Source organism: Podarcis filfolensis (assembly GCF_964270895.1).
Source record: "Podarcis filfolensis genome assembly, chromosome: 6".
In the NCBI taxonomy this organism is placed as follows: Eukaryota; Metazoa; Chordata; class Lepidosauria; order Squamata; family Lacertidae; genus Podarcis; species Podarcis filfolensis.
In genome coordinates this window covers 8,334,835-8,362,664 of record NC_139609.1, presented here as the reverse complement: position 1 = coordinate 8,362,664, position 27,830 = coordinate 8,334,835, and the positions used below count along the sequence as shown (strand labels likewise).

The window sequence follows — 27,830 nt, the reverse complement described above, 5'->3', positions numbered from 1 at the left end:
GAACTGCTAGGTTGGCAGGAGCTGGGACAGAGCAACTGGAGCTCACCCCGTCACGGGGATTCGAACTGCTGACCTTCTGATCGGCAAGCCCAAGAGGCACAGTAATTTAGACCTCAGCGCTACCCGCAAGCTAAGCACTAAAACTCATTACATAAATCACTCTTTGGTGAATTTGCTACACCTAAAAGTAATGAAGGAAAGAATTGGGGGTGGAAAGGTGATAAAACTGTTGCAGGATTGGTGTAGCCATCAGTCTGGAAAGTAGAGAATTGCTGCTCATTTAAGATTTTCCATTCCAAAGAAAGGAAAGTGCTTTGAGGTTTATTCTTGTAATGTTTATACAGTGTGCATCACTTAGTGCATAAAATCCACTGTGAGTTTCTGGTGAACACCACAGGCAAAAAAACACAGTATCACAATGCCACATTTATAGCAGTTGAAAGGTTTTCAGAAAAGCTTGTGCCCAGAAGGTTTACTGCAAACTATTATCTAATCCACTTTCATGCATCAAATTACTTAAAGATTTACAGTGGACACCTCTTGCTGAAAAGCTTTCTGGTAAATCTGTTGAGAGAGCTCTGTTGCATCCACAAGGTTCAGGGTCAACAATGCATTAACAACAGCAAAGTATTCAGTGACTGGCTAACTTGTTCCCAAGCAAACTATTTTATTCATGTGTTTTAACTTCAGGAAGCAATTAATCGTTGCCACAAAGGTAGCATGCACCTCTGGAAAGAGAAGAGATGGAGGCAGACAGGAGAGCAATGCATCCATCACTTTGCCCTAGGAATGAGCAAAAAGAGCAGAGATATTTGGAAAGGGCTTCTTCTAAAAAATTGCATTATTCACAGTTTATCCCTATACATCCTTAGAAGAAAGACCAACTGAGTTCAGTGAGACTTACTCTGAAATGCGTGTGCATAGGATTGCAACCAGGATGTGGAAGCAAGTTGGCATCTGTTTAAAGGTTATGACAATTCTTTATCTCATTAGCCATTACACATCACCCTACCCCACAGTTTGTGTTTCTCCAATTAAACAAATTAAGAAAATGAGAGGATGCGACTTGTCACCTCATACAAGGTGCAGACCCCACTCAGCTACAGTTGTGGAAGGAGAACGTGAAAGCAGGCCTTCTTAGGTAAAAAGGTAAAGGACCCCTGGATGGTTAAGTCCAGTCAAAGGCAACTATGGGGTTGCGGCCCTCATCTCACTTCAGGCCGAGGGAGCTGCCATTTGTCCACAGACAGCATGACTAAACCGCTTCTGCTGCAACAGAACACCATGACGGAAACCAGAGCACACAGAAACGCCGTTTACCTTCCTGCCAGAGTGGTACCTATTTATCTACTTGCACTGGCGTGCTTTCGAACTGCTAGGTTGGCAGGAGCCGGTACTGAGCAACGGAAGCTCACCCCGTCGCGGGGATTTGAACCGCCGACCTTCCGATCAGCAAGCCAAGAGGCTCTTTGGTTTAACCCACAGTGCTACCCGCGTCCCTCAAGGGTGTAGTAAATGGCATATAAAGCTGGGTGTTTTCAACCATGAGATGTTAGAGAATACTGTCACTATCACAAGTATTTTTGACAGAAGGGACCACGGCTCACCAAATAACGCCTGCATGTGTGCATGCAATTGCACGTAGAATATCATTGTGCCGTCAGACGTTCCTTGAAGAGATCTTTCTTCATTCTCGAAGTGAACTGCACTTTCTTTAGAGCTCCCTAACTCTGCCGGCCAACCTCTCTCCCTTTGCTTCCTCCATCCATCTGTCTCTATGATACAAGCCCTCATCGAGCAACCATTTGTGGCTTCCCTGCAGGTAATGTGTGGGTGTACGATAAAAGCTCTTTCCTTTCTTTCTGGTTAACCAGCATTTTCAGGGCCAGATCAGAAACAAGCCCGGTCCTAATAGTCCAACGTATAAGCATTTTAAAGCGTCATTAAACTTTTAAGCCGGTCCGTCGAGATCGTCCCGTAAGCTTCTAATTATTATGGATGGAAGCGGGGAAAGAGAGCTTTTACCTGAGCTTGTCCCCTAATGTAGATTTGCCCCCTAATGGTTTTCATACCATTGCACCGTGTCCATGTTGCTGCTTAAAAGGACGTCTCCATTTCATATGCCCGCCCGCCCACCCCACCCCCCAAGCTCTTTAACTGTCAGCGGAGAATTCAAAAGATATAAATAATTAAATCTTTTCTCTCTTCCCCCAAGCGGTGAGTATTCTTAGTATTCCTATCAGCCGAGCAGCTTTGCACTGCAGAGTAAAATAAAGAAGTTAAGTTGCATCTGCGAGGTGTTGGGGAGCTTTACAGACATGCAACTCTGCGAGAAGGTAAGAAAAAAGTCTGCTTTGTAGACTTTGTAGACGGCCCTCTGTTTGACAAAGTCCTGTATCTGTTCCAAGACAGATTTAAGCCTAAAGCACCAAAGGGTGGCAGCAGGCGAGCAGGTCACCTGACCACAGCTTTCCCCGCTAGGATGAGATGTATTGCATTTTTAGTTAAATTATAGCAATTGCTTCAACATATGCATTTCTTCAGACAAAAAGAATCAGGGAACCCCCACCCAGACAAAGAGTCTTCAGAGAGAAAAACGAAAGCAAGTAACGCACAAAACTATTGGAGGTGGGTGGAAGGAGTGCAGTTTGGATCATGGCAGCAGTCCCAGAACAACGGAACGTTTAAACCACACTCACACACACAAAATTCCCTGGAACGAACCCATACCCCCAAAGCTTCGATCAGTGCTACTTGGGAGGAAAAACAGATAACCCCTATTGTACTTGCCTACAGTTTGTGCATGGTGAACAGCTAACTGCCCACACCCAAGGCAATCCTATGATCAACCAGCCATAAAACAAGCAAATTATTTGAAATTTGGGAGATAAAAAGTGGCCATACAATCATAGAATTGTAGAGCTGGAAAGAGTCCCGGGAGTCCAGCCCCCTGCGATGCATCTAAACCACTGAGTTTCTTGGGCTTGCCAATAGGAGGGTCAGCGGTTCGAATCCCTGCAACGGAGTGAGCTTCCTTTGCTCCGTCCCAGCTCCTGCCAACCTAACAGTTTGAAAGCATGACAGTGCAAGTAGATAAATAGGTACCACTGCAGTGGGAAGGTAAATGGTGTTTCCGTGCGCTCTGGTTTCCATCATGGTGTTCCGTTGTACCAGAAGCGGTTTAGTCCTGCTGGCCACATGACCCGGAAAGCTGTCTGTGAACGAACGCCGGCTCCCTCAGCCTGAAAGCAAGATGAGTGCCATAACCCCTTAGTTGCCTTTGACTGGACTTAACCGTTCAGGGGTCCTTTACCTCTTTACCTTCATCAGGCAACAGTGGCTGGTTTTGACCAGAGGGGTCTGGCTGCTTTTGGAGACAAGTATTGCTCAGCTGGGGGACGTGGGTGGCGGTGTGGTCTAAACCACAGAGCCTAGGGCTTGCCGATCGGAAGGTCAGCAGTTCAAATCCCCATGATGGGGTGAGCTCCCGTTGCTTAGTCCCTGCTCCTGCTCACCTAGCAGTTTGAAAGCACATCAAAGTGCAAGTAGATAAATAGGTACCGCTCCGGCAAGAAGGTAAACGGCGTTTCCGTACGCTGCTCTGGTTCGCCAGAAGCGGCTTTGTCATGCTGGCCACATGACCCGGAAGCTGTCTGCGGACAAACGCCAGCTCCCTCGGCCTATAGAGTGAGATGAGCGCACAACCCCAGAGTCGTCCGCGACTGGACCTAATGGTCAGGGGTACCTTTACCTTTAACTATTGCTCAGCTGAGAGGATTTGTGGTCCTGCTTCTTCAGTAAATGTGGATGTAGTACTCTGGAGCAAGCTTCTCCCATGGGAGGAAACAGACAGACAGGCTTGATTTTCATGGCTATCACTGAGGGTGAGGGAGAAGGGATAGGGACAGTGGGAAGAGGAATGATGGCTCTGTTCAAAGCGATTTGTTCCGCTGTCAACAAGAGAAAGCTCTCCCTAAGAGTAGCATTAGGAGACAGAGCCCACAGGGTGAAGACTGGGACAGACAGTGTATAGTCAACCATGACAGGTCAGCAGCTGGGTAGAATCAGTACAGGCCCTGAAGGACTGCAAGAGTACAATTAGTGTCTTGGGGACAGGCAGCTATGCTCATCTCGGAATTTGTGCCTTAAAAGTTGCACAGTGACAACCGACAGAGGAACCCAGCAAATCCTTCTCAGAAGAGCACGAAGGAGGATCGATTAGCAAACTGAACGGTTCGAGCAAACGCTGTTCTTTCCTCATCAAACTAGTAGCGATCTGCTTTTTCAACTCCAGTAACAAAAGAGAAGAAACAGAGAGAGTGGGAGAAGGAACCGTGGCATATATTCAAAACATCAACTGGCTGTAGAATGGTTTTGTAATGCTACCCATACGATATGACTTAATATCACCATGTAATATTATAATAGAAGTTTTCCTGAGCAACTAAAATTCACAAAGTGGTGAGTAAGCTCTCAGTTCACCACATCCCTTCTTCAGGGAGGAGGTTAAACAAACCAAAGAGCAAAAAGGAAGGGAGCAGAGAAAAAAGAAACTCTTTCTTGGCGTGATGAAAACCTTCGTTTTCAGTCTATAACAATCTTAAAATGGGAGGAGGATTTTTGCTGAATTCCTAAAACTGGATCATCTGTGTCTGGCACAAAAAGATCTCAAGAGTCACCTAGAAACGCATGAGGAATTTGGTCAGTTCGTATTCAGGCATGAATTCACCTGATCTGCCTCTCCTGGAATATAATGTACATCAGAACATCCTTGTCCCTCAGTTCCACACACTGGCGGGTGGGTGGTAGGCCTCTTCCATGGGCTGCCTTTTAAAAATTATTTCCCTTCTTGTTTTATAAGTAATAGCTACTCCAGGCAGCTAGAATGTCCAACTGCCACCACAAGTGAGGCATTAATAATGGGGTGCAGATGCTTGTGTGAGTGGCAGTACATCATGGGCCCACCATACATTTGCAAAGGAGGAGGATGGGGAGATGATCAGAACCTGGTGTTGCCCCGATAACCTCCTAGAAGTCCTGTTGTTGGTCCAGATGCCACTGGACTTTTCTGTAGAACTCAGCAATACTAGAAACAATAAAAGGACTCTAGGTAGCGACAGACAATTATCCTTCAGAGAGCTGTAGGTGGTATGATTGAGTCATCATCACCTGTGGTGCATTAACTCCTTCCTTTTGTCTCTGGTTAAACAGGGATAGGGGGGCCGCTGCAAAAGCTGTTTGACCTGAGGTGATACAGTGGTACCTCTGGATATGAACGGGATCCTGTTCCAGAGCCCCGTTCGCATCCTGAAGTAAACGTAAGACGCGTCTGTGCATGCGCATGACATCATTTTGAGCATCTGCACATGCAAGCCACAAAACCCGGAAGTAACGCGCTCCGTTACTTCCGAGTCACCGCAGAGCGCAACCCGAAAATACTTAACTTGAAGCTACTTCAACCCGAGGTATGACTGTACAGTGGAACCTGGGTTTTCGAACATCTCAGAAGTCGAAAGTTTCGGCTTTCGAACACAGAAAACCCGGAAGTAATTGCTTTGGTTTTCAAACACATGCCACACGACTTCCGTATTGAGTTTTCTGGACGTAAATGTTTCCAGAAATGCCTGCTTCAGTTTCCAAACATTTTGGAAGTCGAACGATCTTCTGGAACGGATTATGTTCGAAAACCGAGGTTCTACTGTACTGGGATAAATAGGCAGCTTGTTGTAACTTCTTCAACACTCTTCAAAAGAAAAAAGGGGACGAAAGAACCTATTGATCCCCCACACACACACAACCTAGCTGTAATTTAGTACGTCACAACTATACCATCCAAAACCACTCTCAGCTTAAGTCCTAGCTGAGTCCTATGCCTGTCAACATGGGACACAGCTGAGGTGTTTGCTTGGCCTGTCTGCCTCATCCATGGGACTAAGCCAAACACTGAGGCTGCCAAATATCCATCATCTCTGCTCCTTCCTATACAATGATAATTGCTAGACACAAATATAATCAGGGATGAAGTGAATGGCGGGAATCCAGGGCTATTCTTTGCTCTTTCTAAAATAGAGTTCTTAAACTGGGTGAGAGCAGCCCGTGTTCCGTATGCCCTTCAACCAAATGATTTAGAAGCCTGTAACTCCATCCAGAAGGGACGCGGGTGGCACTGTGAGTTAAACCACAGAGCCTTGGGCTTGCTGATCAGAAGGTCGTGGTTCGAATCCCTGCGACAGGGTAAGCTCCCATTGTTCGGTCCCTGCTCCTGCCAAAGCACGAAGTACAAGTAGATAAATAGGTACCGCTCCAGCGGGAAGGTAAACGGCGTTTCTGTGCGCTGCTGTGGTTCACCAGAAGTGGCTTGGTCATGCTGGCCACATGACCCGGAAGCTGTATGCCAGCTCCCTCAGCCAATAAAGCGAAATGAGCACCACAACCCCAGAGTCGGCCACGACTGGACCTAATGGTCAGGGGTGCCTTTACCTTTAACTCCATCCAGATTTTTGGAGGGCCTTGAGGGACAGAACTTCACTGAGCCCCTTACTGCAGTGGTTAGAAAGAGGTGGGAGGAGGTGGGTAACCTATATCTATTCCAAGCCTTAAACATGTACCGTATTTTTTGCTCTATATGACACACTTTTTCCCTCCTAAAAAGTAAGGGGAAATGTGTGTGCGTCTTATGGAGCGAATGCAGGCTGCGCAGCTATCCCAGAAGCCAGAACAGCAAGAGAGATTGCTGCTTTCACTGCGCAGCGATCCCTCTTGCTGTTCTGGCTTCTGAGATTCAGAATATTTTTTTCTTGTTTTCCTCCTCCAAAAACTAGGTGCGTCTTGTGGTCTGGTGCGTCTTATAGAGCGAAAAATACGGTAGGTTCCTAGGAAAGGCAAAGTGCAGAAATACCGTATTTTTCTTTTTTTCTTTTTTAATAATCTTTATTGGTTTAAAATACAGACATAAAATATCATTTACAGCAGAAACAAAGAAGAAAAAGGAAAGAAAGAAGAGTCAAGATAAAGAGAGAAAAGAAAAAACTATATACAAAAAGAAACTGCAACTTCTCAAATAACAATCAAATAAAAAAATTGGATATAAAACTTCCAGTTGTTCTCATTATACTGTTTATACTGTCATTGTTTTCTCGCACAGCTTTACATTATATCATTTTTTTTTCATATAATCCAACAAAATATTTATTACTTTTTTTACTTACAGGTATCATTCAAGTTCTGCTAGTATGGTATTATTTGTACAGTATAGTCTTAAATATTTCTTAAATATTCTCCATTCTCCATATACTTTCTGATTTAAAGCTCCTCTAACTCTTCCCATCAGTTTTGCTAGTTGCAAATACTCTATCATAAGTGTCTGCCACTCTGTTATTGTTGGTGTTGCTTCACTTTTCCAGTTTCTCGCCACGAGTATTCTAGCTGCTGTAATTGCATACATGAAATACCGTATTTTTCCATTTATAAGACTAGGTTTTTCCCCTAAAAAATAAGGTCAAATATCAGGGGGCATCTTATACACGGATACTGCCAAGGGTGGACAGGCGATTGGTTGTTGCCGCGAGCAAGGGGTGCGTCTTATACATGGGGGCATCTTGCAGACAGAAAAATACGGTATATTTCATTTATTTCTCAACAAATCTTGATATAGATAGGAATGATTGAATGAAAGGTTGGAAAAAGGTCCTGGATATATGAATCTGTGAGGGCTTGTGCATTTGTATGAGTATGAGGTGCAGGGCTTTTTTTCGGCTAGAACTCTCCAGAACTCAGTTCCGGCACCTCTCAAGTGGGCGCCATTGCCACTCTACGAGAACGAGGGAGGCGTTCATGGTGAGTTCCAGTACCTCTTTTCCTAGGAAAAATAGCCCTGATTATGAGTTCTTGTTTACTTGTGAATCCTTTGGGTGTGTGCTTTTGTATTCGTGAGCTTGTGCGAAGTGTTCCCATGTGTTGGCGTGAAGTTTATGGGTGTGTGTGTGTGTTTGTATGAAGTCCTTGCGGTTTTGTGAGGTGCTTTTCAGTTTGGGTTTGTGATGAACTGCTCACATCCTTGGTTTATTAGATGAAAGCCAGAAAGAAGATGCAGTGTCCTTCAGTGAAAGAATGGTGTCGGGATATGGATGCCTTCAATCTTCTGCTTTACTTGTTCTGTTTTAATTCATTGTATTCTGCGCAGGCACTGAGTTAAAAAAAAATCTTGGTCAATCATTCATCCAAAGCATAGCTGTCAAACGTCCCTTATTTGGCGGGACAGTCCCTTATCCCAGCGCTGTGTCCCACTGCTGTCCCTTATTAATTATGTCCCTTAAATTTCCCAGGTTTCAAAGGAAGCAGCTCCTCTCCCTCCCTCCCTGCCGGCCAGGGAGGAGGGAGGCTCCAACTGTGTTGCTTGGCTGTGTTGCTCACCCAATAAGGAGTCTAAAAACGACTGGGGGTGGAGCTTGCATGCTTTGTGCTGATCAAATCGGCCGCGTTGCCTGGGGACTCGCCTTTGCTCAGCGCTTTCCAGCGGAGAGGTGACGGTGGTTTTCCTTGCTGCATCCCCTTTGCCGGGTTGCTGTGCTGTGGGAACCACCGCTTGAGGCTTCGTTTGGCTGCTGGTTGACTAAAATCCCTTATTTTGGCTGCTGATCCCTTATTTTTGATGCTGCTGGTCCCTTATTTTCAAATCTGTAAGTTCTGTAAGTTGACAGCTATGATCCAAAGAGCATTCAGAACTGAACCAACAATTGACTAAACCGGAACTCAAGATCCTGCTCTCTACCTTCACATCGGCTCTGGGACAGCATGCTTCATATCATCTGGAACCTTAGCTACAAGTGACTAAAACTTACAAATGTGGTTTTTATTTTATCCCCCCCCCCCAGTAAAATGGAAGCCTGAGTAAATGATTGTGATTGCGGTTTTGTAAAAGCAGTTCTCGGAAAAGCAGTCACAGCTGTCATTTTGATCTCCAAGTTGGTACCCAAACTTCATTCCCGCTCACACAAAAACCGACCGCGATGAAACACAGCCCTGTTCCATCTTCGTTCCTTCTGCTGCAGAACGTAAGCGTTGCCAGTGGAGGGTTTGATCGAACAATGTTGGCAAAGGCACACTGCACTGCAATGGAATCATTCGTTTATCATGAAACAACATATTACATTTCCCAAACCACTTCTTTGGCAGTTAGCCAGCTGAACTCAACAGTAGAGCAGCTCCAAAGTATTTGGTGCAAGAACTGCAGACAGTGCCAGTCCAACAACAGGGAAAGAGGCAGCTGTTTCAAGAGCTCAATGTTGGCCGCCATTAACAAAGTGACAGCTCCCCATCAAAGTGATCACCCAAAGGGTTCATAGCAGTCTATTTTTTTTATTTTATATACAGTGGTACCTTGGTTCCCAGGGATGCGGGTGGCGCTGTGAGTTAAACCACAAAGCCCAGGACTTGCCGATCAGAAGGTTGGCAGTTCGAATCCCCGTGACGGGGTGAGCTCCAATTGCTCGGTCCCAGCTCCTACCAACCCAGCAGTTCAAAAGCACGTCAAAGTGCAAGTAGATCAATAGGTACTGCTCCGGCAGGAAGATAAACGGCATTTCCGTGCACTGCTCTGGTTCGCCAGAAGCGGCTTAGTCATGCTGGCCCATGACCCAGAAGCTGTACTCCGGCTCCCTTGGCCAATAAAGCGAGACGAGCTCCACAACCACAGAGTCGGTCATGACTGGACCTAATGGTCAGGAGTCCCTTTACCTTTTATACTAATATGGGGATGCGGGTGGTGCAGTGGTCTAAACGTAGGGCTTGCCGATCAGAAGGTCGGCAGTTCGACTCCCCGCGATGGGGTGAGTTTCCCTTGTTCAGTCCCAGCTCCTGCCTACCTAGTAGTTCGAAAGCAAGTTAAGTGCAAGTAGATAAATAGGTACTGCTCCGGCGGGAAGGTAAACGGCATTTCCGTGCACTGCTCTGGTTCGCCAGAAGCGGCTTAGTCATGCTGGCCACATGACCCGGAAGCTGTACTCCGGCTCCCTTGGCCAATAAAGCGAGATGAGCGCCGCAACCCCAGAGTCGGTCACGACTGGACCTAATGGTCAGGGACCCCTTTACCTTTACCTTTTTACCTTTGTTCTCAAACTTTATCCATTCTGGAAGTCCGTTCCAAAACCAAAGCATTCCAAAACCAAGGCACGTTTTCCCATAGAAAGTAATGCAAAACGGATTAATCCTTTAAGACTTTTAAAAACAACCCCTAAAACAGAAATTTAACATGAATTTTACTATCTAACGATACCATTGATCCATAAAATGAAAGCAACAAACAATGTACTGTACTATGAAACATGATCCAGCCAAAGCTGAGGACTTTCAAATAACATTGATTTCAATGGGCGTGCCAAACATACCTTTTAATATGCTGCATTGAAATTGGTGGGACTTTAAAAAAAATAAAAGCTTAACTTCAGCAAAATTTGTATTTATTTATTAGTTAATGCTTAGCATTGTTTATTTCAGGTCTGTGTTACTCTTGCGTGTTTTCATGGCTAAGCCCATTTCATTCTCTTTTTGCATTAATCTGCAAGGTTTTCTGTTTTTTTTAAAAAAAGAAATCAGTTTAAATGCCATTTAAACACAAACTTTTCAACCTATATTGCCCTAAATTTGCCGTGTAATTTCTCTCTGTCTGCATTTTTAAAGGCACTTTATCCTAAAATATACATTTTTAAAAGCAGCTTTTTAAAAAGTTAACATTTTATTGATTTGTTAGGGGGGAAAGTAAAAACATTACTAAAAGAAAGCAAACAAAAAAAAATCTGAAATTCAAATCATGAAGTGACAAAAATACAAAGATACAGCACAGTTCCAAAGGGATAATAGCAAAGATTCCCTTTACAAATGATACAGATATATAAAAATAAAAGTACGCCCTGCCTTTATTGAGAAAAAAGGTTCTATATAGTCTTAAATAAGCCAGACATTTGCATATACCGGTGTGACCATGTGCCTCGATATATGAGAAATAAAATCATTCAGTATAGGTCATTTGAGCTCTGCCCTTTAGATACTTTTAGTATATGAGGTGTTTTTTTCAAGGAGGGCAGTAAACCAAACCCTGTTATGCCCGCAATCCAAGCAGCTTTCTGAGTGAAGAACTGCATTGCACAATATGGAGAAGTTTGAAATCTGAAGGATACCTATGTTTCAAACCAGGAGGCCAGCTCAAAGTGGAATTTGGCAAGAACCAATATTTTGAGCATCCCTACAATAGTTGCTTTAATATTTCATTCTGTGGCCTGTGTAATTAATTTCAGCTCAACTGCTTCGTTCAATCTGGCATGTAGCCTTTATCTAACTCTTGTGCAAATGAATATGCTGTCTTCTATTACCTTTGCACTGTTTATGTCCCATATCGTCTAAACCACTGTAACCAAATCTGTCTCGTGGAAGGAACCAAAACTAAAATCCGAAAGTTGCTATGAACTAGTTATCTAAACCATACAGCTGAGTCATTAGCAAAGAAACCAAAGGCGACAGAAATCAAAGACCATTGGGCTGCCTCTGCGACTCAAACGACGCGTGATCTTAATCCCCACCAACAGAACTTAATTTTCATTTTTCCTATCTAAAGAAGACACCAGGCTGCAGTCTCCTGCTCCTCAGCCAGCGTTTGCTGTTTCAGCCCTGACCATGTAAAATAAAACAGTAATTACAACAAACAGAACATTCACAACAGCAGTTAAATCTAATCTGTTTGCAATGCTGCTGGGAAGGCAGAAAAGTGGTTCAAACTTTAGAAGACGCCAAGTCGAATCCTGCCACTGTTAAGAGAGTCAATAAGCCAGCAGAATATCAATCTGGTTTCACCCTGGATAAACTTGCTTGCATTTTTGTAAAGTAGTTCCCATTCCCATTCCCATTCTTATCACATCCCACACACCCCTTTGCTTAATGGGTGGTTAAACGGGCAAATAATAATAATAATAATAATAATAATAATAATAATAATAATAATAATAATAATTTATTTGTACCCTGCCCATCTGGCTGGGTCTCCCCAGCCACTCTGGGCGGCTACCAACAAAGATTAAAAATACATTAAAATGTCACACATTAAAAACTTCCCTGAACAGGGCTGCCTTGAAAGAACAATCGGAGAAGAGTGGTCCCAAAACAGCTTCACGGTCACAATCGTCAACCTGTTTAATTCTCACGTCCCGCTGAACGCGTAGGAACAGAACGTTTTTCCAATTGCTTGAGGGCTAGGTTGTATCTTACTGTAAATGTATATATATGAGTAAAAGAAGACATAAAGAAAGAAAAGAGGAATACTCTTTCCTTCACTCTAATAACCAATGGCATATAATTAACAATATATCATGGGGCAGTGTGGGTATAGGGAGCACAGCATAAACCCTGCAACTGGAAAACTATAAGGTTTTGGGAATCAGAGGCAGTTCTACCAGACAATAAGATTATCTGAGGCACAGAGGCGTAGGAAGGTCAGGTGGTACCCGGTGTGTGAAATTTCTTGTCACACCCCCCCCAATTGATTTTTTATTTTTATTTTTTGCCTGCAAAAATGGTTTTACGTTATTTCATATTTTCTTACAAAGGAATGTGGATTCTGAGCCTCTGATAACAAGAGTAGGCGACTATGGACAGATACTTAAATCTACAGGATGGATTGTGTTTTGGCTTGTGTTGTTTTATTTATATTTATCGTTTATTTATTTAACAAAAATTATTTTTAAAAACCTGCAAAGCGGTTTACCAAAACAAAACAAAAAATACCACAGCAGTAAAATCAAGAAAAATGAACAATCCTACTTTAAAACATACAAAAGCTAAAATGTTAAGATTAAAATTACTTCAACTTCCTAAGCATCTAGGTATGCTTGCCTAAAGAAGGATGCTTTTAGCAGGTGTCCGAAAAGAGTCTAGCAAAGGCACGTGCTTTGTTGAAATTTCAGCCTTCACGACATAGGAAAACGGCCAAGTAAACAGCTATTTTCGTGGAGGAGGGTCAAGATATTAACTGATATGCATGAAATTTCACATGTAGCTATATAATCCCTGGTGTAGTAAGATAAGACCTTTGGAGCAGACTTTTTTTAAAAAAAAAAGTTTTTAATGTAATTTTTTAGTTTTTTAGTAATTGTTCCTTGATAATTTGTCACCCCTCTCCATGATGGCACTTGGGGCAGCCCACACCCCCACACCCCCTTTCCTACACCCCTGCTGAGGAAGACACCTCAGCTAGCAGATTTGGGGCACCTTTGAGGGTGGCAGAATGGAAGAGACAGATCTGACTCACCACTAGGAAGCTGTCATTTGTTTGTTTGTTTGTTTGTTTGTTTGTTTGTTTTTGCACAAGCCCTGTAGACATGGCACTGCTTTCGCAGAGCCGTTGCTCATTTCAATGAAGTTTCCACAGGAAAATTTTCTGTTTGTAGGTCGTTCCCCAGCATGCCAGTTAGTGGAAGCAAAAGTGCCATCTAGATTTTCTGTATCAGATACCAAAATGTCCCAGGCCAGTTGATGGAAGTAATCATAGTGGTATAATTACAGATATGAGATAGGTTAGGGGTTTTTTAAATTTATTTTTTTATGCTGGAAGCCTCCCAGAGTTGCCGGGGCGACCCAGTCAGATGGGTGAGGTGCAAATAATAAAATTATTATTTATTATTATTATAGGTTTGTTCTGCAGCTAGTCACCATAACTCAAAATAAACGAATAGTGAGAGTTTAGCCAGAAGCAGGAGAAGAGAAAATTATTCTGTTTTATCATACAGCACAGAAAGTTGATCCTGCAATCAATGGGAAAAAGTGAAAATTTCAGACAATGGGAAACAGGCAAAAGGTGCAATAGTACATCTTAACAACATTACCCTTTTGTCTAATTATTTGGTTATTTGGTTCATACAGAAGGCACGCTGCCTTTCTTTTTTCTCACAAGCATTATGCTTTAATTATCACTTGCAAACATATATACCTGCCATGTGACATTTGAAGGCCATGCCTCATGGGCAGAGAATGTCCTTGAGCAACAACTGTCTGTTGCAGTGGCCCCTCAAACGAGTGAACTTTCCCTGCACTCTCAATTCACTGTCTACATTTCCCAGCACCTGCTCAAGGTCTCTTTGCAATCTGGCCCTGCAAAGGAACTCAGGTTGAGTGAGAACAGAACGAGTAACAGTATAACTCTGACCCAAGAACATGCCAATTTCCCAGCTACACGGAGCTCATTCGCAAGCCAAATGGAACTAAATCTCTTGCTGCACACACAGCAAAGATATTGACAAATGCTATTTTGAACAACAACAACAACCAGGTATTCACAAAACGTTCGTCCATTCTAATACTTCCAAAGGGGTAGTCATGTTACTCCATTGCAGCAAACACAACATAAGAGTATTGTAGGCACCAAGCTTTCCTATGCGAAATAGCAATGGACATAAACTCACACAGAACAGCAGGCCTTTAACGGAGGCAAGCACCCTCAAATTATGAGTGATAGGTTCTCCCTCTACCATGCCCACTGCAAATCCAGCCCTTAATCTAACCAGGGAAACTACCATTTGGATAAGTCTACAAAAAAAGGGTACAAGCTGGGTTGCGCTATGTCAGGAGAGGGGAAGAACCCCAAAGCAGGAACAAAATATTTACTAAAAAAAAAAAAAATTCACGCCAACACAGATGTTATTAATAGCTGTAATTCCATTACAATTAAATGCAAATCGACATTACATATTTATATCAGTTTTATGTCACTTTAATGGTAGTGACCTCCTGCAAAGAATGCTGAGGGTTGCAGTTTGGCAAGGTGCTGAACATTTTCTGTTAGCAATCCCTACATTTCCCTCAGATTCTTTTGGGAGACAATACCAGGGTTAAATTCAGTGTATGGCACAGAGCTTAATGACAAGCCCTCTGGCTAAGATTTAGAGGCCTTCCTAAGCATTACTTTCTCTCTGTAAAGAAAGTATTCTGCCACAAAAGTGGCTTCTGGGTTAAAATGGGTTGTTACTCCTTTTTAAAAAAACAACTATCATTTTCCTAGTATGGAAACACAAAAGATTACTGGTGCTACCCGCTCCTTCTTATTCAGCTGCCTGCAATTGCATCTGCTCAGCATCACCAAAACCGCCACTGTCTCCTCAGTCTAAACCACTGAGCCTCTTGGCTTGCTGATCGGAGGGTCGGCGGTTCAAATCCCCGTGACGGGGTGAGCTCCCGTTGCTTGGTCCCTGCTCCTGCCAATCTAGCAGTTCGAACGCACGTCAAAGTACAAGTAGATAAATAGGTACCGCTCCAGCGGGAAGGTAAACGGCGTTTCCATGCACTGCTCTGGTTCGCCAGAAGCAGCTTAGCCATGCTGGCCACATGACCCAGAAAAACTGTCTGCGGACAAAGGCCAGCTCCCTTGGCCAGTAAAGCAAGATGAGCGCTTCAACCTCAGAGTCATTCGCAACTGGACTTAACTGTCAGGGGTCCTTTACCTTTACCTTTAAGTGCTTTAAAAGGACAATCTCAGGTTGCCTCCAGGCTGTCAATATTTTGCAGGAGGGATTCAACTGCATACCAGAAAATTTAGGTTGCGCAATTAAAGTGGATTCAAGTGCTCTGGCACAACACGTCCACTTTTTTTAGAAAGTGCATTTTGTGGCTAAGAAAGTAGCAAGGGAGTGCATTAAAAAGTGTGGGGTAGCAGCAATTTGATGGAAATGCATATTCCTCCCAAAAAAAAATCAGGATGAATACTCACTGTCATATAACCTCCCTGCAAACAAATAAGAATCTATGCTCAATAAATAGCAGACATCATATAACCTCAGTGTAAGCTTTGTGCAAGTAAATCAGGGTGAATACCCAGCAAACAGGTAATCTGGAGAAGTCCTAAATCTCTTATTATTACAACCGTTGTGCACGTGGTTTTAGTCAGAGGAGACCCATTGAAATAAGTTCACCTAAGCAAGTAAAACTTGGTTGAATACCACCCATGCTTGCCAATCCACATTAACTCTGTAAAGCCATGGGAGAAAACCCAGGGTTCTTGTAGATGTGTCTGGGCATTCAGTTACGCCAGATGTTTCAACACTATGATATGAGCAAAACACTTCCACAAATCACTGAATGAAACCAGTTAAGGAAATTCTAACACAAACCCTTTCCGATTCAGGGCTACAGAATATGGTACCAGTTTTGACACAACCCCCACTATTCTGAAAAACTGCTTTGTTTCTCACAGATAAATCCGTCGTAGAACCATGTGCCTCGGAAGGACAGGAGTCAGCCTTGGCAGAGTTTGAAACTGGGTGCCTCCCTTGTCCCACCCTGTAAAACTCCACTAATGGATGGGTGGGTAGGGGCTTTCTGTTTAAAGCACTTAGCTAAGGTGGAAGGTAATTTGACAGATTAACAGAGAACTGCTATATAAATAAATCACTATAGGTAACTGGAACATCCATTTTGGAGGCAGTTCTTGGGGAGGGGGGAATGTGTGAGATTGGTTGCCCCCATCCTCTGCTTGTGGGTTTCCTGGAGGAGTTTGGATGTAGCAGGATGCTGGACCCACATGACCCAACAGGGCTCTATTATGGGTTGCAATGAGAGACAGTTCAACACTGAAGTGAGGAACATAATGGGGCCATCCGCCCAGTAGCGCTTTGAAGGAAACAGGAAAGAATGCGGCTATATATATATATATATATAGGCACCGTTTTAGCTGATCCCTCCCTTTGAGAGTTGCACCCTTGCCTCATTCTGGGCACTCTCCTTCACAAAAGACATGGGTATCACTTAGGTGTGGGAATCAGAAGCTGAATACAGAGGATAACTTGCAGCAAGATCACATGTCTGCAGTGTGAAGCCATGAGCCAAATTGTGACTCCTGTTTATTCTCAAGCTGCCCTTAATATGAAAGGGCAGCATTCATTCACCAGCACTCACTCAAACCGTGGGGTGGGGAGCTGTTATCCCCCCCCCCACTCAGTTTCAGTGAGTTCCAGAGAGTTTTGCCCCATTGTCCTAGAGAAGATTTGCTGAGGTGTTGTTGGGTGGGCACCTGTCTATCTGTAACTGCCAAGTTGGTCCTTACTGGGGGGGTGGAGGGACTCCAGCCACGACGAGAAATCTTTTCCTTCCCTCTAAAGCGAGATGCGCCGCGTTCAACCGGGAGCGCGAAGAGGCCCGCAGGATGCAGGCACAGGCCATCCCTCATCACACTCCTGGTTTTGCAACTGGCAGACCAAGCTGTGCCTCGAGTCTAAGACTGCAAACCCGTGTCTCCTGGCAGCCTGACCCTATTCATATCCAAGTCCTCCCGCTGCTTTGGCCCGCCAAGTCTCCTAGGACTGCAGCCTTGAGAGGAAATGCGAGCGCTCCGGGCGCACAGGTCCCGGTGGATCTGGGCGCCTGGACCCCACTGGCCGCCCGGGTTTCCTCGGCTGCAGCCCCGCGCCTTCGCTGCGCTTCGCTCGTGGGAACAGGCTCCGACGCGCCTTCCGCTCGCGGGTCTTGGGTTAAGGTGAGCGCGGGGCCCCGCTGCCCGCCCCGACGGCGCGCACTTACTTCTCGTAGTCGAGGCGGCAGTAGAGCTTCTGGTCGCGGAAGAAGCAGGTGCCTCGCAGGGGATCCTGGCAGGCGGCGCAGCGCACGCAGCGCTCGTGCCACAGGCGCTCGTTGAGGCGCAGCAGGAACCTCTCCGCGATGATGCCGCCGCAGCCCTCGCACACCGAGCGCGCCCGCGCCGGGGCTCCCCCTGCAACGAACGCGAGGGCCGTGAGGAGCCGTCCCGGGATCGCCCCATCCCCTCAGCCTCGCCATCCAAGGCGCACCTCAGCCCGACGGCCAAGCAGGCCCCCTGCTCCCGCTGCCGTCCCCTCGCGGCAAGCACCATTTCCTTGCCCCCGGCGCAAGGGAGCTGAAAAGTGGCGCCCGCCCCTCCGCCGCCCGCTTTCCCTGCGCGCTACAGACTGGAGAACAAGGCGCGCGGCTCTCTAGGCGCGGGGCAGCTGCGGAAGGCCGCTTGTACAGGCTCCGCGCGAACGAACTACTCCAGCCTGCGGAAGGGACAGCCCTTGGCAGCCGCCATTCGGGGACTCAAACCCGTTTTCTCCGATGGGGCGGAGGCGCTTGCGGTTTCTTGGACGCGCCAGGACGCGCCTCCTCCCCACCTCCCGTGCGCCCCGGCCTTAGTTCCACGGAGCCCGACGGGACTCCCGGCTAAGAACGTGCGTTAGGATCGGGCTGTGGCTCGGAAGTAAACACCGGCCTGAGGGCAGTCCGAGAAAACAAGGCTATGGCCTTGAGGTGGGAATCTGCGCAGCCCCAAATGAACTTGCGACGGGCGCCTTCGAACGCCGATCCCTCTCAACCCACAAGCTTTATCTCGTTTCCCTACATCTCCCAAACTAATCGCGTGCCTTGCAAACCCCGACGGGGATTTCTCTCTCTCTAAAGATGTCTGTTTTCAGTAAGGGGCGAGCTGATCTTTAATGTCCTTTCAAAACGAAGGCGCGGGATCCTGAGCCGCTGTCGAAACGCTCTTTGGTTTAGATGCAAAGCATCCCGCCCGCCATCGTGGCGTTATGAAAAGAAAGTTTATTTTTTTAAAAAAAAATGCAGTTGGATTTTAGACAACAAAAACGGGGCTCTGTGGTTTTCTTTTTTGTTCGTTTGATTTTCTTTTTTCTAAGGCTGTGACTAATAAAATCCTATTACACTTGAAGAAAGGAGGCAAGATTCAGGCTGAGCGAATGTTTGCCGCCCCCGGGCCAAAGCGAAGCGAAAACGAAAAAGGCCTCGAATTCTAAACGAAAAATTCTTTTAAAATAAGGTGTCTTATTCATATCTGCTTCTCTTTCGAAATATAATGTGAAATATACTTCTGAGATTCGGTCATTTGAACAAACGATTCAAAGGCGCGCTTCTCCCCGAAGTCCCCTTCCGCCCCTTCCAGGCTGGAAAATATTGGGCACCAGGGGCTGTATATTTGGAAGGGCAAAGGCAGAACCACGATTTTGCTCCCTGGAAGGGGCGAAATATTTCAAAATTTATCCATGTTTTCTTAGGTACAGAATCGATCTTTCCAGCCTAGAATTTGCGGTCCTGTTATATTACCATTTAGAGATGATTGGTCGAGACAAAAGTTGCTTTTTGTCCTCGGGTGGGACACCTGTGGTCGCGATGTTCTCCATCTGCCCACTGCGCGACCCTCGAAACTTGAAACGCGCAACGTCCAGGACAAAGAGGCTTTCATTGCGCGGCGCTGCTGAGTGAGCCGACGGAGAAGATGCGCCGACGACGACGGCAGAGGAACAACTGCCGTGCAGGGTGCGGGCACACAGAAGCGGAGGAAAGAAGTTCTCCGCTATTCCCTTCCAAGAAACGTTATTAGCCCTGGCGCGATGATTATCCGCTCCAGCTCCATGCAGCGTGTACAGAACAAGATTTCTGTACTAGTTATTACCCTCATAGATCTCTCTATGTTTGTGGGCTTGGGTAAGTAAACTAATAAAGACATAGATATTGCTATTTGGACAGGTTCGTTCTTAAATTCTATGGGTGATGGTGAAGATTGCAAGGGGTCCCTTCTCTCTCTCCTTCCTCGCGAAGGCACTTGGGACGCTTATTTTCTTCCCACTACGGAGAAAACCGCTCCCCCCCCGCCCTCTTTTCCTCCCACCTAAGACGCACCCCAGAGCTGGTCGTTTGAACCCCGCCGGGCTGGCGAGACTGCAGGCGCCGCCTGTCCTCCGTTTCTTCCTTCGGGATCGGCATCAAACGGGCAGCTCCCGCGGGACAGAAAGGCAGGCGGAGCAACTCCGGCACCCGAAGGGATCCGGCACGGAAGCAGAGCTCGCTTTGGGAAGGGGCTGCCTCGGCGGCGTTGCGCGGGAAACTTTGGCACTCACCCAGCACCGAGGAGAGGGAGGTCGGCTGCGGCGGAGGCGGCTCGAGCGCGTCGTGCAGAGTCTCCTCCATTTTCAGGCCGTCCAACATGGCCCACAGAGACAGGGTGGGCAGGTGCGCCCGCGACTCCGCTTTAAAAAGGGCCGGAGGGGGGAAAGTCAGGGCCAGGGCGCTTGGGATCTCCCCCTCCACGCCTCCCGGCAAGCTGGGCCTGCAGCTCCCTCCCGCCGCGCGCAGCTTCTTCCCTCTAGCGGTTGCTGGACGCCCCGAAGGCGTCCGCGGGAACTCGCGGACCCCGCAACCCGGCAAGCCGCGGAGAGGGGCCGGGTTCCGGGTGCCTCCTGGCTTGGCGGGCCTCCCGCCTTCTCCGTGCGCGCGGGGCGCACGCGGCAGAAAGCGCTTACCTGGCTGCTGCAGCGGGCCGAGGCTGCCGTCGGAGCCCGGGTTGGGAAGCCCCCTGCGCCCAGCCTTCACAAGGGCGCCACGTCCTTCGCTGCGCTCCGAGGCGGGAGGTGGGCGCCGCCAGCAAGGGGCGGCGGGCGGTCCCCAGCGGCCCGGAGCTCGGCCCGAGGTAGCCGCGGTGCCATCCCCGGCTTGCGGAAGCCGGGCCAGGCGCGCGGGTCTCCTGCAGGTGGGCTCGGCTCGGCTCGGACTGGGCTCTGCCCCCTCCCCGCTGGGCGAGCCCCGCAGTCGGAGGACGGAGGTTTCCTCCCCTCGGTGCGAGGCGCATCCCTGCCCCCCACCTCACCTCAAGCCGGCAAACCCGGCGCTGGAGCAGGACAGGAGCCCGTGCCGCTTGGAGGAGACGCGTTCACACGTCAGGGCGGGGAGGGGTTGTCCTTAGCCGGCCAAAAAGATCGACAGAGGCCCCAAGTTGAGATGAGGGAGTGACGGAGGGAGGAGGGCAAGGGCGATCTGCAACTTGCAGAAGCCGAAGTATTTCTGAGACCGACGTCGCAAGGCGACGTATTGTTTAGAAAAACGCATACTTTGGCTCAACAGGGTTAGCGCTATATTTGCTTTGTTGTTACTGCTATTGCTGCCGCTCCTGGGACGATTCTCACCCGTTCTTCCCTCTAGATCCGGCGACGCGACCGGGTGGGGCGGCGCTGAGCCGTCGGGAAAGGCAAGAGTTCTTCGCTGCGCGAAGCTCTTTACGCCCGAGGCACCTTTACTCAGGAGTAAATGCCGCTGATTTCAGGATGCATCGAATGGGAGCCTTAGCTTCGCTGTGACTGTGACCCACAGCCCAGTTAAGGCTACATTGGCTTCGACCCCTATCCACGTGCGAAGGAACCGGTATGCGAAGACCTCTGCACCAGGGATTCCTGGTTTTGGGGAGACCCAGCCCTAGGCACCCTAATATACGCATTTCGCAGGAACCGGGGGTGCTCAGAATCCGACCTTCCCTCCCAAAGCAAGCAAAACACCCCCGCACACATAAAGACAAAGAAAGCAGGCAACGTCCGCAGCCCACCGAAAAATCAAGAAACTCCGCCTCAAACCAACCGTGGAAAAAAGTTTAACACCCCTATATCTTTTTAACAGATAAAACGGGGCTTTGGCAAGCACCAAGGGTGCCCGAAGTTGGTATGATGCCCGTAGACGCCACCATGGGCGTAGCCAGGAATTTTGTTGTGGGGGGCAGCCAAAGTGGTTGAGATTTTTTCCCTTTTTTATCTCTCTTTTAAATCAAAGTTGTTGGGCAGTTGCTGCAGGAACGTCGACGCCACCGGGTTTCGCGTCAGTCCAGGAACTCACGCAAGCCTTTATGAGGGCTCATGCATACGACCAAGTTCTACCTTGAGGTGCAGTCACGTGTGGATGCGCGCGCCAGGCGCTTTCATGTTGATTCAGAAGGAAGTCCCATTCATTCCAATGGGGCTTCCTTCGTTCCAAGTAAGAGCAGGGAATCTAAGTGCGCTCTTGGAAACGCCAAACACCTCAACAAAGAGATGCTAATAGTTCATGATCATGATGATTGCGTGATAAAAGCATTATGTTGTTGTTGTTCTTTATTTCTTGCATTTATATCCTGTCCTTTCTGCACCAGGAGCATGGGCGTAGCCAAGGGGGCAGCTACCCTCCAAAGTCCATCAAAATCAATACAAGGTTCTGCCGCCCCAACAAAAGCCTGCCCCCCTAACAAAAACCCTGGCTACGCCCATGACCAAGGTGGCACACACGGTTCTCCCCCTCTTCATTTAATCCCCACAACAAACCTGTGAGGTACGTAAAGGTAAAGGACCCCTGACGGTTAAGTCCACTCAGGAACAACTCTGGGGTTGCGATGCTCATCTCGCTTTACTGGCCGAGGGAGCTGACGTTTGTCCGCAGTTTTTCCGGGTCATGTGGCCAGCAGTGAGGTAGGTTAGGCTGCGGCATTGACTGGCCCACGGCCAGTGAGGATTCCAACCGTGGCCTCCCAGGGCCTAATCCCACACTTTAACCACTGCACCCCCACTGCCATCGCAGCTTGCCACGATAAGTGACTGACTGAGACTTGAAATGCATTGCTTTTTCAGCTCCCATCCTCTCTCCTGCTCCATCATTTCCCGCTTTGATTGTTCTTGACCAACAATCTCACAGAATCCAACTCCTAGGGGCCGAGGTCACTTCGGCCCTCGCAATAAAAGCCAAGTCGCGTGATCCAAGTGCGCGTGGGCCAAGTCGTGTGATCCATAACGGGAGGCAGGGCTTACCTGCCCCCACCCTATATTTTGTTCAAGCTGGCACCCCTGAACAATATAGACGCTTACTCAGAAGTAAGTTCCCACTGATTGCAATGGGATGTAGTCACCTGTGAAGTGTGCAGAGCAATAGACTCTAACGCGCTCTAATGAGGGCGTTTTAACAGCAGGTTTGGCCCAATATACGAAAGAGGGATGTGTGCCGGAGCGAGGTTGGGACTGGAGGAGCCTTGTTGCCTCTCGTGTGGCCTTGGAGCAGGGATGGCCACGCTGGCTGGCGCTTGGAGTCCAGCACCCGAGGGGGAGGGCAGCGCACTGTCTACCTCTGGCCTCGCCTTTGCGTTATAGCTGATTCCACGGAAGGGGAAGGGGAAGGGGAAGGCAGGGGAGTTGAGAAGAGCTCTCCAGGAAGAATTGCGTGATGGCGCGAGAGACCTCGGGAAACTTTGCTCCTCTCCTCCTCTTGGATATTGCGCGCAAAACCTCCAAGGGTGCTTCCAGACAACCAAGTCAATCCTCGCTCTTTCCTTCTCTGTTTCCACATCCTGCCATCTGCAGCGCGCGAGGCGGTATACCAACTGGCAAAAGTAATTTAAAGAGCAGAGGGGGGGCCACTAGGTGGCGCATCAGAAGATGGCTGACAATAACATCTCTCCGACCCACACGAGGTAATTTGGAGGCTATGATGGGGGTAATTAGCCTCCTTAACCCCCCCCAGGATTGTGGGGGGGACGGCCCTTGCCTGCTGTGCCCTATACCACCCCCGAATTTGTGGGGGTGGGGGCACTAGGCACAAAGCCCTCCTGTGGGATTCCGGCACTCCTGGACGCCGTCCCTGATCCGCGCCACTAGTTGCAAGAATCTTCAAAAGAAACAATTTGGACGAGATAAATTGCACATACTTCAAGGAAAAAGGGGGAGTAAAGACTGCTGACAGAAGAGATCTCTGATAACAAGACAAGAATAAAATATGAGAAGATACGTCAAGATACGGTACGACAAATGACTGAGGGGGGAGGGGGGAAACCTGCCTTTCCTTTTTTTTTATGTGATTAAACAAGAATCCCCTCCCCTAATGAGTCAGAAAAGGACTTAAGCTGTGGATTTAAGGCTGTGTGGAGATAAACTTTTGAACCAAAGCAATGTTTCAAGACGAAGCTGGAAAGCTAAGAGTTTTGGAATGACGCAGTTAAAAATGCCGTCGCCATTTTGGGAGGCATTGTTGGAGCTCTTGGGTCTGGGAGGAGAAAGAGAGAAATAGAGCTGTTTATCAACTCCTCGGTGGGACTTAAGAGTGACAAATGCCTAATTTATGATGGAAAGAGCGATGTTATCTACGAAGGAGATATATGGAAACCATCTGGACTTAGATTGGAGGAACGGGAAATTCACACAGGATTATTATATTTGCTTATCGGCTTAAGGAGACTAACAGAAGAGATCGTAAAGGAAAAAGAGAAATTATATGAACAAGATATGATGTGGAAACACCAAGATAAGACTGGATAGAATTATGAACTTTGTTTGGACTGATTGGGACTGATTTGGACATTAACACAGTAATAAGAAGATGATCTGAATCCCCCTTTGGATCTTGAAGTATGGGTTCCCCCAACAAAATTTAAAAATTTGGCTTTGTAATTTGGAAATTATGTGATGTGATTTAATTTGATGTGATTGGCCAGTTAATAAAAATTATTTTTTTAAAAAAAGTAATTTAAAGAGCAGAGTTCTGTTATCGGCTGCCCGTGGGTATGCAGCCAGTCCCCGCGCCACATCAGTGGCGTGGCGCGTGGACCACAACCAAGCCACGCCGTTTACGCAGCAGGGCGGCGCAGCTTTGGGGAAAGCGACGCCTCCCCTTCGCCATGCACGGCGTCAAGCATCCACAAAGCATTGTTGCAATGAGGAGGCGGGGGGACGGAGATTCTGGGGAAACGTGGGAACTGAGAAGCAGAGCAGCGCTTTGCGCGCAGAGAGTTGGGGCTCTGGCTGAAACATCTCAGGCAGCAAGTCTAGGGTAGCTCCACGGGAGCCTCTGCCACGCCAGGCAATACCGGGCAAAAAGGACCAAGGCACAAGGTGACTTCAGGGGTAGCTTTTAGAGCTTTTGAGAAGGAAGAGGCGCTCCAGCCGCTGCTTGGGCTGGGCTGCCCCTCCTCAACATCTTGAGGAATGTCCGCAATTCGCTTGCTGACTCATCAGAGGAGTCTTTGGGTGCCTCCATGTGGGCAATGATGGAACTTGGGAAAGGAAGAACCGGCTCTGGTCAATTGCGCCACCAGCAGCAGGTAAAGGTAAAGGGACCCCTGACCATTAGGTCCAGTCGCGCATGACTCTGAGGTTGCGACGCTCATCTCGCTTTATTGGACGAGGGAGCCGGCATACAGCTTCCGGGTCATGTGGCTAGCATGACTAAGCCGCTTCTGGCGAACCAGAGCAGCGCACAGAAACGCCGTTTACCTTCCCGCTGGAGCGGTACCAATTTATCTGCTTGCACTTTGATGTGCTTTCGAACTGCTAGGTTGGCAGGAGCAGGGACCGAGCAATGGGAGCTCACCCCGTCGCGGGGATTCGAACCGCCGACCTTCTGATCGGCAAGCCCTAGGCTCTGTGGTTTAACCCACAGCACTACCCATTCAACAAGTGGACATTTACTGAACAGGGTCGTGGTAAAACAACAACAACAACTACATACAGATATTTAAAGAAAGCCAACAAGGGGGGGAAATGCATATAATTGGGTAGTCATCAAAAGACACATTCCTATATTGCAATGCAACAGGTCCCTTTTTCTCTCCTCAGCTGTGTCTAGACTGGAAAAAAAGGGAACCCAGACTTTGAGAAAGTTGCCTGAACCTGAGAAGGACCAGCCTGGCTGCCTCTTAGGCAAGACCCAGTTCATCAGCCTGAGTTTCCACAGCCCCCACCAAGCTCGAACCACAATTGGTAGCAAGTGCAGCAGATATGTTCTGTGCCTAAGATAATATTTCATTTTCTTGCTAATGATGCTGTTTTAAATGTACCTTTTATATTTGACTTCCTTTGGTGAAATGTTTCATTTTGAAGTGTTTGAGATTTTTTAAAATTAACTTTGCTGCATTAAATGTGCATTCTGCAGTTGGCCTTGGTAATGTTTTGTTTTTAAATCTTTAAGATAATATTTTAGTTTCCTTCTAATTGTACTGCTTTGAATGTATACTTTATATCTGACTTGCTTCTTGCAATATTTTATGTTGGATTGTTTTATTTGGTGTTTTCATGTAGGTTGCAAACCAATTTTAGATTTCTTTCTTAAAAATGTAAAGCAGTATAGAACTGAAATGAGTAATAATAATTAATAATAATAATGGAGTTTTGCCATAGTTATAATTTTTCAAACTTTACTAATTCAGTCCCTGTAAGAGGGTGTAACCAAGGTCTACAGTGTGCTTGACCATACAGTTTTGGCTGGGAGAAATACCGCAAAACTTTTTGAGAATATGGCTGTGAACACAATACATTTTGTTCTAGAATCCATGGAGACTGGGCACTTTTTTTTCCTATGTGGTCCTCACACATTTTAGATTTATTGTATATTTTTTGCTCCTGAACAGCAGTAAACTGGTTTCATTCCAAAAACAAAAGCTCACTGCAATGTGTCCATGGATGACCTAATCAAGGGGAAGGTCTAGACTCAATCTAGATGTACACAAACATTTCTGTATTGAGAAAAACTACATTCTGTGCTACAGACATGTTAGTGTGTACACAGCCTACAGTGCAAGATGTGGTTTCAAGATGTGTAAGCCACTGATCCCCAAATTTTGGAGTTTTAGGGTGTTTCCATGTAGGCATTTTTGTGGAATTCATGCTGGTCACGCGCACAAGTTTTTTTCACTGATTTCTAAGGTGCTACTGGAAGGAATTTTCTTATTTTGTTTCACATAAAACCCTCACCATCAAAATGCCATAGGTAAAGGTAAAGGGATCCCTGACCATTAGGTCCAGTCGTGGCCGACTCTGGGGTTGCGGCGCTCATCTCGCTTTATTGGCCGAGGGAGCCGGCGTACAGCTTCCGGGTCATGTGGCCAGCATGACTAAGCCGCTTCTGGCGAACCAGAGCAGCGCACGGAAACGCCGTTTACCTTCCTGCTGGAGCAGTACCTATTTATCTACTTGCACTTTGACGTGCTTTCGAACTGCTAGGTTGGCAGGAGCTGGGACCGAGCAACAGGAGCTCACCCCGTCGCAGGGATTCGAACTGCCGACCTTCTGATCGGCAAGCTCTAGGCTCTGTGGTTTAACCCACAGCACCACCCGCGTCCCTCAAAATGCCATACTGTACCTTAAAAAATTTAATCTGGATTTTCCTCTTCCTGCAGGAAGTCCATGGAGTGAAAAATAGCCTGTTATACATCTGCAGTTCCCTCTGCTGTGGAAACTTGTTTGCACATTTTTATTTTTTGTCATAAGTATGACGTTTTGGAAGGTCACTGCAGTCTGCAATATTTTCTCACCTGTTGCAAGCTCTGTCATCCAAAAATCTTGCACTCGTGGGCATTCATGACAGTGTGAAACTGCTTGACCACAATGTTTTCCACATTAGGAGAATATACCACAGGGATTCTGTTTTGTATTCCCACCATCGCAATATACCAACTGGGACATCGATTTAAAATTGTGCTTCTTAGAAATTCTTAAAATTAGTGCTTGAAAGTAAATTCCAAAGGTTTCCCCCCCAAGCACTATTTTTCAATCACTTCTTTTGTATTAATTGTATTTTCCTGCTGTGCTTTCATCCCATAGCACTGGTGTGAGACCTAAAGGCTAGCAAGACCAACTTTATGAGTCTTTCCCATCAGATGGTTGTCTGCAACCCCAGACAGGTGACAACTGTGCATGTTAAGGACCCAACCTGTATGGTGCTTATCCTTTAAATTTTGCATGGGGTAAAAAATGGGAGGGCCGCTTTCATGCTGCTGTTGTGACATACCTTAGGCTGCAATCCTAAACAAACTTAGCAGAGAATAAGGCCCGTGGACATTTGAAAAACAGGTAAAGACTGGATTCCCAGTGTAAAGCTGTGGAGAAAAACACAAGCCACCAAGTGGTGGAGGTTGGTAGTGCACTCATTGTAAGTGACCAAAGAAGCATTGCCAAGACAGAGCCAGAATGTTTGCATCATATTATTATTATTATTATTATTATTATTATTATTATTATTATACCCTGCCCATATGGCTGGGTTTCCCCAGCCACTCTGGG

At 47.0% G+C, this 27,830-nt stretch overlaps 1 protein-coding gene across 1 annotated transcript in view; it reads right to left on the bottom strand.

The window, feature by feature from the left end:
- Positions 1 to 20,514, bottom strand: part of LMX1A (LIM homeobox transcription factor 1 alpha) — a 75,312-nt gene extending 54,798 nt beyond the window's left edge. Inside the window, exons 1-3 of the mRNA XM_083621661.1 lie at positions 20,298 to 20,514; positions 19,896 to 20,024; positions 17,551 to 17,740 (exon numbers count right to left, since the gene is read on the bottom strand). Coding sequence (XP_083477787.1) covers positions 17,551 to 17,740; positions 19,896 to 19,983 — 278 coding nt within the window. The 5' untranslated portion in view covers positions 19,984 to 20,024; positions 20,298 to 20,514. The remainder of the gene's footprint in view (positions 1 to 17,550; positions 17,741 to 19,895; positions 20,025 to 20,297) is intronic.
- Between the last annotated feature and the right edge of the window lie 7,316 nt (positions 20,515 to 27,830).